This window comes from Daucus carota, chromosome 2 (assembly GCF_001625215.2).
Source record: "Daucus carota subsp. sativus chromosome 2, DH1 v3.0, whole genome shotgun sequence".
In the NCBI taxonomy this organism is placed as follows: domain Eukaryota; kingdom Viridiplantae; phylum Streptophyta; class Magnoliopsida; order Apiales; family Apiaceae; genus Daucus; species Daucus carota.
Window position 1 is genome coordinate 11,777,937 of NC_030382.2, and position 13,044 is coordinate 11,790,980.

A 13,044-nucleotide genomic window follows, 5' to 3' on the forward strand; every position below is an offset into this window, starting at 1 on the left:
CTGAGGCCTGAGCTGTCACACACTGTTGAGGGGTGTGTTAATGGTCTCCAAACAAGTTTAGTTCAGGAAACTTGCAGCTTTGTTAAACAAATGAAGGTAGCCCGGTAATCTGCATATTTCGGTGATAAGGTGCCGACATCATTTGGTCAAGTTTAAGATTGTGATTCATGATTTACCGTGATTATCAATAGGAAGTTAAGTCCTATGTAATTCGAAATTATTATGGAAATTATAATGAATGGGAAGTTAAAATTGTTTTTGGTTGATGGATAGGTTTTAACTTCCTACCACAAATGTAAGTTACCAAGGGAGGTCTAGGTTAATAACTTCTTATGATTTGTAGGTATTTAAGTTATTAAGGAACTTACACTTCTCCAATTGATGTCAACCAAACAGTTTCATCAAATATTACTTCCGGGAACTTCTACTTCCTACATATCTAGATATCAACCAAACAAGCGTTAAGATTGGAATTAAAAATGTCAGTTTGGTAATTTGGGTAAATTTGATTAATTACCGACTAATGAGTTTATTAAAACTGAAATAATACAAAGAGTTAACTACATTTTGCACCCCTACTTAGACCCAAAAACATTTTAATATATACACACACTTTTGAAAATTGCATTTCACAACCATTGGTATTTTGTGTGCTGTATCCTGCACTTTTTACGTCAACCTCCGTTACCATTGCTTAAGCAAGAGTAAAATGAGAATACCGTATTTTAACCATATTCTTCCCCATTTAACATTATATACACTTTGAAAATATGTGTACTAGCCTTAGTTTACTCTACACTTCTAACCCTCGGCCAAGTGTTGCAGTAACACCCACATCAGAACATTCGTCCAACCTCAATATCGACACGTACACATCTTGACGAGTTAAAACAAAGAAGGAGAGAATGAGATTCCACCTATTCTCCTTGATCCATATTTGTAGCCTCCCTACCCCGTCGAATAATTAACATCATTCACAGTCGATTTCAACTATCATTAATTTCAGGCACCAGCTCCATGACTCGCCATCCTCTGTCAACCCGTAACATAACCTTCTTTTCTTCACTTTCTTCCCTGTCTCGACACAATCATTGCAGGGTTACCGTCATTCAGCCTGCACCAAATCAACCATCACAATTACACCAACAACATATATACCCACACAGATATGCATATAAACATGTACACGACAATCGATTACCTACATAAATAGCGTATTTTGATATGGATGAAGAGAATTTAATAATCTAAATCCTCTTTTTAAGAATGGAGATTTTAGCGTGCTTTAGTGATTTTAGATTTGAGCGATGGTTTTTATGGTCTAATTAACCCATGATTAGTGGGTTTGTTTTTTTAATTTCTTTTTAATGTCTTAAATTTGTCCTCAATTTTTAGTAGAATGCTAAGTTTGATGCAATGGGTGCATAATGAAGTGCATAAAATATCAATGGGTTGCTATATGAAATTTCCAAAAATCTGCATACTGTGTGTTTTTGGGGCCAAATGTAGCGGCGCAAAATACAATTAACTCTAATAAAAATAAAAATTGATTTTATGGGTAACTTATATATAAAAAAAATTAATAATTAAGTCACTGTGGAAAACACCTCAAACTAACTTTTGACTTTATGTTAGCTTCTGACTTATTTCTGAATGTAAGTCAGTTTGTCTTATTAATTTAATCGACATTTTTCATCTTAAAACCAGAAACAACTTTAAGTCCCGAAACTTAAAGCTTAAATAAGCAGACTCTAATATTTTCTCTACCTTGATTCTCGAATAATATATTGAGACCACTGAGGATTGTATGTTGTTGTCGATGTGTTCCCGCAAATCAATGCTAGACCGGGAGTTGAGCCCGTTAAGCATCTCTTGGTAAAGCCCTCAAATAACACAAAACTCACAAATAATTTATTTTTTTGACAGAAAACCCACAAATAATTGATCTTTTATTATTTGAGAAAAGTCCCACAAATAATGTCCAAAATAACAGAGTTGAGAAAAATGACCCAAAATATTATTTATTAATGTCAGGTGGTCCACTGTTTTGATTTTTGAAAGGGAACGTTAGACCGTGTTACTTTTGGTCTGAAACACCCTACAAAACGTAACATGATCTAACGTTTTATGAATAAAAACACTATATAAAATTAGAGTTACAAAACGCTAGATCATGTAGCGTTAAGAAGGAAAAGATGATAAACGCTAAATAATCTAGCATTTTGAATTAAAAAATGGTAGATGGGGACCATTTTCTCCGACAAAAATATTTGGGACCATTTTTTTGAAAATTGTAATAGTGAGACCAACGCCGTATTAGTTGTGCGAATTAAAATGTGTTATCGGCGGACTCTCACCTTTCCTCACCCTTGTTTACAGGGCTTACTAGTTTGGTGTGGTGTAAATAGCTTGATTTTACATTGTACCAGAGGATCGCTAGTTGTTTAGGTTCATAACTAAAAAAGTGTTTCCTGTTTTTAAAAAAGGCCCTCTAGGTTGCCTTTTTTGCAATTTTCCTTCTGGGTTTTCCTTTTTGGACATTTTGCCACCTGGAATGGCAAAAATTGTGAAAATTCTCATGAACTCTCAAAATATCACAATAAATGATGCTTTGTGAATTTGATCGTTCTAGACAACAAGGAACAAGACTTTTCAATGGTGACAATTTGATTAAATTAGCGAGGAGTTGAAAACGATGCCTGGAGCTAAAAAAATCAGCAGCTATATTGACGGAACTCTATCCAGGCCTTAATTACCGTGTTTTCATGAATGAATGTGTAATGATTCTGCTGTACTATTCTTAACTTATATTTTCAATGGAACGCGTAATAATTTTTGATACCCGACATTCTGGAAGTAATTATGGCTGCAAATCAACTACAATGAGAAAATAAAGAATGTACTTGATGCTTGCTTTCCTCACTGTCTTGCTGAACATATATAGGTATCGAACAAGTGAAGATCAATTGAACATTCCCAACAATGCGTTTTAGTGAGTCTAGTCTGTGCCATTCGCTGAGGACATCGTAGGTTCTATATGAGGAGGGGCCTAGTCAGAGTAATTTCATCAGCATTGCACATAACCTTGATACTCAGAGAGGGGTTTAAGGCATGGAAGAGATCAAGATTCTAGTAGAGATGGCTGGTGCTACTCGAGTCAAGATATTAGTGTGATATTATCAACGTAAATAAACATATCATCTGTATATTTGCAAAGGGGAGATTGTAGTTTAAAGTAGTGGAACTTGACCTTATATATCACAACAATTACATGAAAAACTTATACAAAGCTACAGAAGAACAAGAAATTTATTATATCCGAAGCAGTTACCAGAAGAAGCAGCAAATAAAACATCATTCTGTAAGGAGTTTCTTAGATTCTCAACGAACAAAAGGAATAAGTAGATATTCCGCGTAAAACAGCTGCAAAAACCTAGGAGTTAGGAAGGACTGAAACATGTATGTTATGAGTATGATGAGTAAAAGAAATATGAAATTAGTTTTTAATTTATTTTAGTTTTGAAAAGCAAGGCATTTATGAAATGACACGAAGGCCCGGTATAATCTTTATGTAAATTACCTTCCATATGAACATGTAAAAGGAAGTTATTGATGTATTACTTTCAAGATTAACAGAATTAGCTCGAAGCCAAAGAATGGATGCTAGTATACAATGGCCTGTCACCTACAAAAAACACATAAGAAAACTAATGTAATTTACACAATCTAAGCTCATTGTGGTTGCATCACTTTCAACTTACAGTAACAAGCTTGCTCAGTAGGAATGAGGACGATGCTCCGATCACCACAGCAGATCCATATGCAATTAGCAGGATGGTAATACAAAGCCAGAAAACCTTAATTAAGCAAAGGTTAAAAAGAATTTATCAGGATATGTAACTCTTAATCACCTATTGGTATCAACAAAGTAAAGGTATATTTATCAAGAAGCACTGAATGAAATTTAAAGTATTAGTATTTTGATTCTATTTGAAATTGTTCTTCGATGAGATATTTCACAAACAAATTCCAAGGATGTCTGTTTTCGACTTTGCTTCTTCTTTAGGTATTAATGTCTTCATATGATTGGATGTACTTATTCAAAAGTGTTGCTTCTTGCTAATCACGTTTGACACCAGTACTTGGTAATAAGCGAGAGAACAGATGATCATCATTTATAATGCTGTTTGTAAAGTCTTGATTCTACGTGATTAAAAACAGGATAAAGCAAGAGAAAACTTGATTAGTAACTAACCCTCTTTTTTCCAAGGGTGACACTGATAGTTTGAATGCCATGATCTCTGTCACCCTCTACATCAGGTATATCCTGTTAAAGCACATTCATAGAAGTAGATTATATTAGTAAATAAGATGTAAAATCGCAGCTGAGCTAGAATATTGTAAGTGCTTTCACACTAATTTAATTTTGAAAAACAGGAATAACAAGAGATGGATAGATAGTGCTTGGAAGGATCAAGCTAGTCTGGAGATTGGAAGTTTTATATCATTATTTTTATTTTGTATTCAATATCTTAAGGGTTGAAACTTTTGAATAAATCGCATTAAGGTAGGTGTCTTGTTCCTTAAACCAGAATAATATTTTGTCATGATTTTAAGTGACATATTCCAGTGTTCTGTGTAAACGGCTATATATTAAAAGAGTTGCATCTCGGAGTATTTACCTTGAATAGCGCAATGACAGTGACGAACAGGGTCATACAAATGATTGCGAATGCCAAGGACCTTGAGAATATCACTGGTCTACCAAGCACATATTGCTGCAGAGATTCTTGCTCCTTTGAGTTAAATAAAGAACAAATGCAGAGTGATAGAAGACTGTAAGTTACCTGGATGTGATAGAAGACTGTAAGTTGAACGGTAATTGCTCTTACAATGACAATACACATAGCAGCAAGGAAGGCATTTTTCTTCCATCGAAAAAAAGGTACCTGCAAAGTTTCAGTAAGTAGAAAAATTCTGAGCTAAAAGACTGAGAAGTTGAATTTTATTACAGGAAAATATGAGGGGTTAAATAAGGTTTGAGTTCATTCCCAAGCAGTTTTAAAAAGTAACAGTGAAGGACTTTCGTAGTTTTATCAAAATTCTATTGAAATTGTATTAGTTTCATTTACACTCTTGTGGAGTAACCAAGTAAGATCAACTAATCAACCAAGCTAATGTACATGTGTTCTTTGTTTTAGGTGCATGTTATTGTTCAATTTCTTAAATCCATGATTCATTTCTCTCGAAGTTACATTGAGATTTATCTTTAGAATGTTATGAATCAGATTGGAAATTGCTTTAGAGAAAAACTCCATAATTTAAGATATTTATGGCCTAAGCTTGCCCTGGGTAAGCATATTCTTTAAGTACCCCCCTAGCGCTTAGCTGCAGCTGAAGAACATTGGGTTTACCAAGGTTTGCTATCATGTTTCTGTGTCCTTATTAGTATAAGAATACTGAGATTGAGACATGCAGGGCTCTTTCAGCACTCCTGTTTGGCACGATAATTCTTTAAAGTATACTATCCTAGTGCCCACATGCATTTTTCATGGGTGCAATGTGAACATGAGTCAAGAAAGCGAAAAATACCAAAATTTCTTAAAGTTCACTTCCTTTTGGCCAATGTCTCTATATGGCTGCTACTGTCAAACAAGTAGGCTAAGTAAAAGCAGAATACATGACTTACATCAATAGAATATGCAGTTCCGAAGAAAAAACAAATGAGGAGGCAAAACAATACTGGCGGGGACTGAAACATGAATCCCATGATTATACTCTGCAAAATTTGTCAAACAGAGATAACAGACATCAGTAATAATGCCAATATTGCATCATACCTAACACTACTTTTTCTGGGACACCATAAAAGTTTAGGATATATATATGTTGTGTAGGGTAAGTACATGAGAATTTTAACAATGATAATTTTGGTATGCATGTAGAATGTGCACAAATAATGTGAGTCTGGAACAAGTTCCGTGTTAAAGGCTCTGAAACGGGACAACTAAGTGGCCTGTATTTGCCTGGAGTTCTCAATTATCACTGAATCATTTGTAGGATACATCAATAATGGTTCTCAAGCACTAAAAAAAGATAATTTTAACAGGATACAGTTTCCGTAAACATTTTTCGTTATAATTAAGGCCCTCAAATATTCTCCTGAGATACTCCTCTAAATATTTCAGGTATGGCGAATTTGTGGTCAAGTGTATCTCCGACAGGGACAGTAATAAGGAGCAAAACGCAGTGTTGAAGCCCGTGTTGACAGCATTACTGATGGTACACATGGAGAAGTTCTCTTTATTTTTTCAAAAATATAATACCAGAGTGAACTGAGTATGCTGGAAGATATCGAATTTTGTTGGTTCAGTTTCATGATGACAGGTGGTTGATGTTAAGAAGTTCAAATAGCACCAGATACAAGAATTAGGTCAAGTCTAACTCTTAGATCATCAGCTGTCCGAAACTTGTCAATATTCAAGTAATAATAATCTGATGCACAGAAATTACTAACCATGAGCCCGAATGCTGAGACAATTGCCTTCCCCATTTCCATGGAATACTCTCCTGAAGCTATTGGAAGATCCGGCTTGTTTACCTTAGAAACATGAACAGGTGAGCACATAATTATATGAATAACAAAGAGGAAAATGCTTGGTGCACATAATTGTGTATAAAAACATGTACATAATGACATGTGTGGGTTTTAATTGGAATGGGCCCCCTGCATTTACATCAACAACCCCAATTAAAACCCACCACATCACCTTCCACATCATTATGTACAAAAATTCTGTACACAATTATGTGCACCTAGGCAAATATTCATGTTCTTCATAACTACCTTGTCTATTTCGACATCATACAGCTGATTTAGGCCAACGACATAAATGTTCATGCAAACTATTGGGATCATCACCTACGTACATTCAAAGAAAAACTTACCGGATCAATATAAACTGTGATATCAGTGAAATTACACCGTCAAAAAACTACTTTAGCTCAACCATTTACCTTCAGTAAACCCGCGAAAAAAGCAGGTGACAAATCTCCAACTGAGACCAGAGGCAGTAAGGAAACTGATGTTATTCCAACAATCTGTTAATCAAGAATGTGTAAAATTATATATGCAAAACTTGATGTAGAGTAAAATGTTATAATTAACACAGAGGTGATAAACTGAGTTTAGGTATACCATGCGCACCAGAGCATGTGAATTTTTAAATTTCTGAAATTGACGGTTTTAAGATGATATAATTCAAATGAAAAAGATATTGATCGATGATCACTTACAGAGCCAATGATAGTATGTGGACGAGTAAAACGGTAAAATGTATCCACTTTGCACCAGAAATTGCTAGTTAACCGAAGACAGACTCCTGGTTGTAATATAAGCCAATGTAAAAAATTTATGTACTAAAATTTTATGTTCTAAAATTTTATGACAAAATGAATGAAGCACCAGAAGCTCCTGAAATATCCAAGTGACATACCTTGTTTGAGTGATGCATTGTCAACTTGAGGCGCCATTGTTCAATCTGCTATATATTCTCAGTGCCTTATCCGGAAGAGGCAAATTTGTGAGAGATGACCTATAAACGCCAACGTTGTACATATTTAAAGAGTTAGTGTTGAGTATCACATCCATCCTACTGCTGCTAGCTCAAGTGCTGCACTTGTCAACACGAGCTAGCCCGCTCAGAGACTCCAAAGAGAGGTGTCAACGTCGTGTGACAATTGAATTGTTGTTGGCATTCTAAGATGTCATTGACACCGCCCATCATAAATAAATTATCTAATATATTTGTATCATACATTCTTTGTTGAAACTTATTTATAATATATTTTATTGATACAGAATGTTATATTACATTCATTTTTCAAGTTAGTTGTGTTTTATAGACGATTCTGCAGCACACCGTTATTGAGCTTCTAAATCTCACTGAAATTTATGGATGCACTGATCTGCTGGATATATTTGCATGCACTAGTTTAATCGTTTTAAAATCCCATCTTGGAACCTACTACAGTATCTTGATGCACATTGTGTACTCTTTGAAAATCAATTATTTCTGCTAAAATTGGTGCAAGAACATCACTTATCTTCTGACAAAAGTATATAGTTATTCAACTAAAAACCTTTTTCCGGAAGGGAAAAGATCCAATATTCTGGTCTGCAGGCTCATTCGTAAATTACTTTTAATTACTTAATCCAGATTTTTAAAATCTTCGTCGCATCACTGATCTCAAGGCTCATGAAATGATGGAAGCTCATTGTGCCAACATAGCAGAAGTTATGCTAGCCACAAATTGGCTACTAGATTTCTCTTATATTAAAAATAAGTACTAAATAAAAGATTGTGATGATTTCTAGGACTTATTCTGCAGTATGACTGCAATAATAAGATCATGACAGCAGTCAGTACATCTGAAAGGAATACAACATTCATATCAAGAAAACATCCTTGAAGCCTGTCTGAAAGTGTACTTGCATTTCTTCTCAGCGTATGAAATGGATTAGTACATATTCCGCGTTAAGCAGCTGCAGTTGAAGATTTCAGGGAGAAAATTTGGATGAGGTTTTAAGTTTTAACAATAAGTTGGTCAAATTAGAGCTCAACCCGTAATTGCATACCTTCCACAAAAGCATGTAAAATGATTGCACGGATGCATTATCATTGAGATTAAGAGAACTAGCACGAAGCCAAAGAAAGGAGGCTATTGTACAGTGACCTATTACCTGAAAGAATGGGGATAAAAAATTAGGAAGATATCCAAGGGGAAATCTTAGATAAGTACTGTTGTATTATACAAAGAGGCACACATAGATGTTTCTTAAGGCAGAAACTTACAGAAACAAGTTTGTTCAGTACAATTGAGGATGAAGCTCCGATCACCACAGCGAACCCGTAGGCAATCAACAGAATTGTCAGAGAAATAGAAAATACCTACAAAGATGAATAAACCACATGTCATTCGGACCATTTGTGCCTTAATCTGACCAATTATGGCAGTAAGAACAACTCTGTTTTCTTGTAGTATACGACGGGAGAGGTAGTTCTGGCAAAGACCAGGCTTTGAATTACAAAAAAGTAAGAACAATTTGTCTATTTGACTCTTGGTGGTAATTCCATCTATTTAAAACAGAACATGTCTATTCTATTCTATTTCAGTTGTTCTTAGTTTAAGTTTTTCTTATATAACCTGCTAAACTAAATACACATATAGGGCATGTATACTAACTTTCTTTTTGCCAAGACTGACGCAGAATGTTCTGTTGCCAAACTCTTGATCACCGTCTACATCAGGTATGTCCTGGTATGATCAGACATTGAGCAATTTTTTTATATCAGACGTGTATTACCCCGTGCAATCCCAAGAATGTGTTCCATGTCTAAATTTTACCTTGAACATTGCAATAGAAATGAAAAACAAGGTGAGGAAAATGGCTGTAAACCCCAAGGACTTTGTGAAAACTGTTTTTCTCCCGAGCACAGACTTCTGCAAACATAAATTATCCCTTGACTTACATAGAAAATTAAAAGCATTTAGCATCATTTGTGCATCTGTTCCAAGTGTGCAATATACGTAATTACCTGGATGTGGTAGAAGACGCCAAGATGAGAGGTGAGTGGTAAACCGACAATACTGAATGCAGCTAGAAATGGTTTTGTTTTCCATCTGAGTAAAGGTAACTGCAAAGAATCCATTAATATACAAGGCCACTTTGCAAAAATGAGGAATTGGTGAAACTTACATCGACAGAGTATGCGGTTCCAATTAAAAGAGCTCCAAGATTTCCAAAGAACAATGGTGGGGACTGAAACATGATTCCCATCGCCAAGCACTACATATCGTTCCAGACAGAATATCAAACTTAGTTATCTTGAAAGACTAGCATCTCGCCATCTCATACATTAATTTTATAGAATCAATATCTAAAATCTAATACAAAATTAAATTCAACCATTAGCCCGGATGCTGCCACAATTGCCTTCCCCTGTGCCATTGAGTATTCTCCAGAAGCCAACGGAAGATAGGGCTTGTTAATCTGACAAGTTACTACATCAGAATGAATAATGAAGACATTTATCTATTTAATTAGTGTATCAATACAACTTAAACTGTACTATTACCTTGTCTATTTCTACATCAAACAATTGATTAATACCACCAACATAAATGTTCATAAAAGGCAGTGGGATCAATGCCTGCATTTCCAACATAGATATCATCAATCCATATTAAGTGGTCTAAATAAACACTAATTTCTCCAAAACTTGTTAGCTACCTTTACTAATCCCACAAAAAATGCAGGGGACAGATCTCTTGCTGATGTCAAAGGCAGTAGTGAGATCGATGCTGCACCACTAATCTGTTAGAGAGAAAAGCATGCTTATTAGACCAAATTTTAAACGAATAAAATTCATCAGCTTCATACAACTGAAAATATGTTGATCAGTACTGACGGTGCCAATGACAGTATATGGACGAGTAAATCGACAAAATGCATCCCAATTCCTCCACAGTGCTGCATTGTGACCATCTTTTTGCTGTGATAAAACCTTGTCTTCTGAAGTAGCGTCATCAGAATTTTGTCCAGACTGATTTTTTTCACTTGATGCCTTAACTGTTGCTTTCAGAACTCTTGGATGAAGCTGGAATTTAGTGCCAGAAAATTTGTGATACTTGTTATCTTGGTTTATTATCTGCATGTGTCTGAGAAAGCCTGCAAATTTCACATGCACTGTCAGGAAAAAAAGGTCTAGAATGAAGCATGCATTAATAACATTGATATACCTTGGTCTTGTCGGGGATGTTGAAGATGCAGGGAGAATAATGAAGATTTGAATGTTAGAATCATGATTGATTGTTTGCAGAACGCTTGAACAGCTCTTGTTTAAGGTGGAGTTCAAGCACCTTTGCAAGCTACCAGTTGCTAAACACTTTACAAGATATACGTGTGTCGATAATTAAGAGAACTTGAAAGTTTGGGACCGTTTGGGTAACTTCAAAAACGTACATCTTGCTTAAAATAAAGAAATTGACTAAAAATGAGAACTAAATGAAGATTTAAAATGATTAAACTGTTTGGAAAAAAAGTGAAAGTTCTTACCAAAAGAAGCCAGAAGCAATGCTGTCCAAACAAGCACTTTATCTTCTAATTTGAGGTGTAATTTCACCAGCATGAATTTTGATTTTTATATTAAATTTTTGAGGAGGGTTATATATGTATTTTTTTTTAAACTTATTTGGAAAATGAAAACAGAAGTCATTGCGTTTAAGTTCGGATTGACGTGGAATGGATACAGATTTGGAAGTTAGCTAAGAGAAGTAACTTGTAGATATTAAAAGAAATTGTGATAAGAATATAAAAGTAAAACGAAAGAAACAACAGGAAGGAAAACGTGGCACGAGAGGATGCAGGTTACTTGGATACAAATATATAACAAGCGTAAGAGAGATAATTTGATCGCATGGTCCTGTGGTCCAAAAGCTTATCATCCGTTGGATCGTATATTGAACAAATAAGTACCGTTGGATTAGAACAAAATTAAATTATGTTGTATAAGGAAACTGATATCTACTTGCATGTTTGTAATTCCTATTTTGCTTAATCCAAAACAAATTCTGTTTTTCACGTGTTTTTGATTTTTTTAATCCAAAATAAATATTTCCTACCAATTTTAATTGTAGAATCGTATAAATCGCACCGTCACAAAATTATTTTTATCCATCAAATCGTATAAAATCGCACCGTCACAAAATTAATTTTATCCATCAAATCGTATATTGAACAAATAAGCATCGTTAGATTAAAACAAAATTAACTTCTGTTCCATAAGACAACTGATATCTACTTCATGTTTATAATTCCTTTTCTGAATCCAAAACAAATTCTATCTTTCATGTGTTTATGATTTTTTTTAATCCAAAATAAATATTTTCTACCAGTTTTATTTGTATAATCATATAAATCGCACCATCACAGAATTATTTTTTATCTCATATATTTTTAAATTAATAAGCCCGATTTATGTGAGGAACGAATACAAAAACTTTTTCTTAATCCAAAACAAATTCTACCATCTTATTGCATGTTTATGATCCATCTTCTTAATTCAAAACAAATTATGTTTTTCAATTTTAATCTCGAACCATAAAAATTTTTAGAAAAATATTTAAATCACATTATAATAATTCTAATATAAAATACATTTATAAATATAATCTAATAGGAGTTGGCGTCACACTACTTAAAATAATTTAAAATTTAGAAAGAATTTAATACTTTGGCATTGATACATACAATTTTAATTTAACATTTATAAATTAAATTTTTTCACACCATTTAAAATATATTTAAAAAATTTATAAATAATTAAAAAGCTCCCGTGCCCTGCACGGGCTATAAGCTAGTATATTATAATAAGAGTAAAGGAGATAATTTGGTCGCAGGGTCGTATGGTCCAAAAGCTTATTATTCGTTGGATCGCATATTGATCAAATAAACACCGTTAGATTGGAACAAAATTAACTTCTGTTCTATATGGCAACTGATATCATGCACCCGGATAAGGCTCCGGGCCCAGACGGCATGACTCCTGCTTTCTATCAGCGCTGTATGAAAGGATGTTGTTAAGACGGTAAGGGAGTTTCTTCACTCCGGGGTTATTGATACAGAGTTATATCGAACCAACATTGTGCTCATCCCTAAGAAGAAGCAGCCAACAACAGTGGGGGATTTACGACCCATAGCTCTGTGTAATGTTTTGATGAAAGTCATTACAAAAGTAATAGTCAATCGTCTAAAAGATCTGTTGAATGCAGTGGTGTCAGACACTCAAAGCGCCTTTGTTCCAGGACGCTTAATCTCTAATAATATCATGGTTTCGTATGAAGTCATGCACTACTTAAAGCGGAAAAATATTGGTAAAGATGGGTACATGGCTCTGAAGCTGGACATGAATAAGGCGTACAACCGTATTGAGTGGGATTTTTTACGATCAATTCTTCTCAGAATGGGGTTTAGTTCATGGT

The 13,044-nt window shown here is 34.5% G+C and overlaps 1 protein-coding gene across 1 annotated transcript; it reads right to left on the reverse strand.

Annotated features, from left to right (window-relative positions):
• Positions 1–2,700: 2,700 nt before the first annotated feature.
• On the reverse strand, positions 2,701–10,718 carry LOC108208950 (umbelliferone 6-dimethylallyltransferase, chloroplastic-like). Its single transcript, XM_064086625.1, has 23 exons — positions 10,473–10,718; positions 10,295–10,378; positions 10,140–10,214; positions 9,971–10,054; positions 9,761–9,850; positions 9,600–9,698; positions 9,409–9,504; positions 9,247–9,318; positions 8,856–8,951; positions 8,639–8,743; positions 8,509–8,545; positions 7,297–7,382; positions 7,018–7,101; positions 6,848–6,922; positions 6,518–6,601; positions 5,690–5,779; positions 4,848–4,949; positions 4,683–4,778; positions 4,256–4,327; positions 3,762–3,857; positions 3,581–3,685; positions 3,332–3,423; positions 2,701–3,049 (listed from the first exon to the last, which is right to left on the reverse strand). Exons 1-22 carry the CDS (start codon positions 10,716–10,718, stop codon positions 3,382–3,384), a joined length of 2,016 nt encoding a protein of 671 aa, XP_063942695.1. The 3' UTR covers positions 2,701–3,049; positions 3,332–3,381.
• Between the last annotated feature and the right edge of the window lie 2,326 nt (positions 10,719–13,044).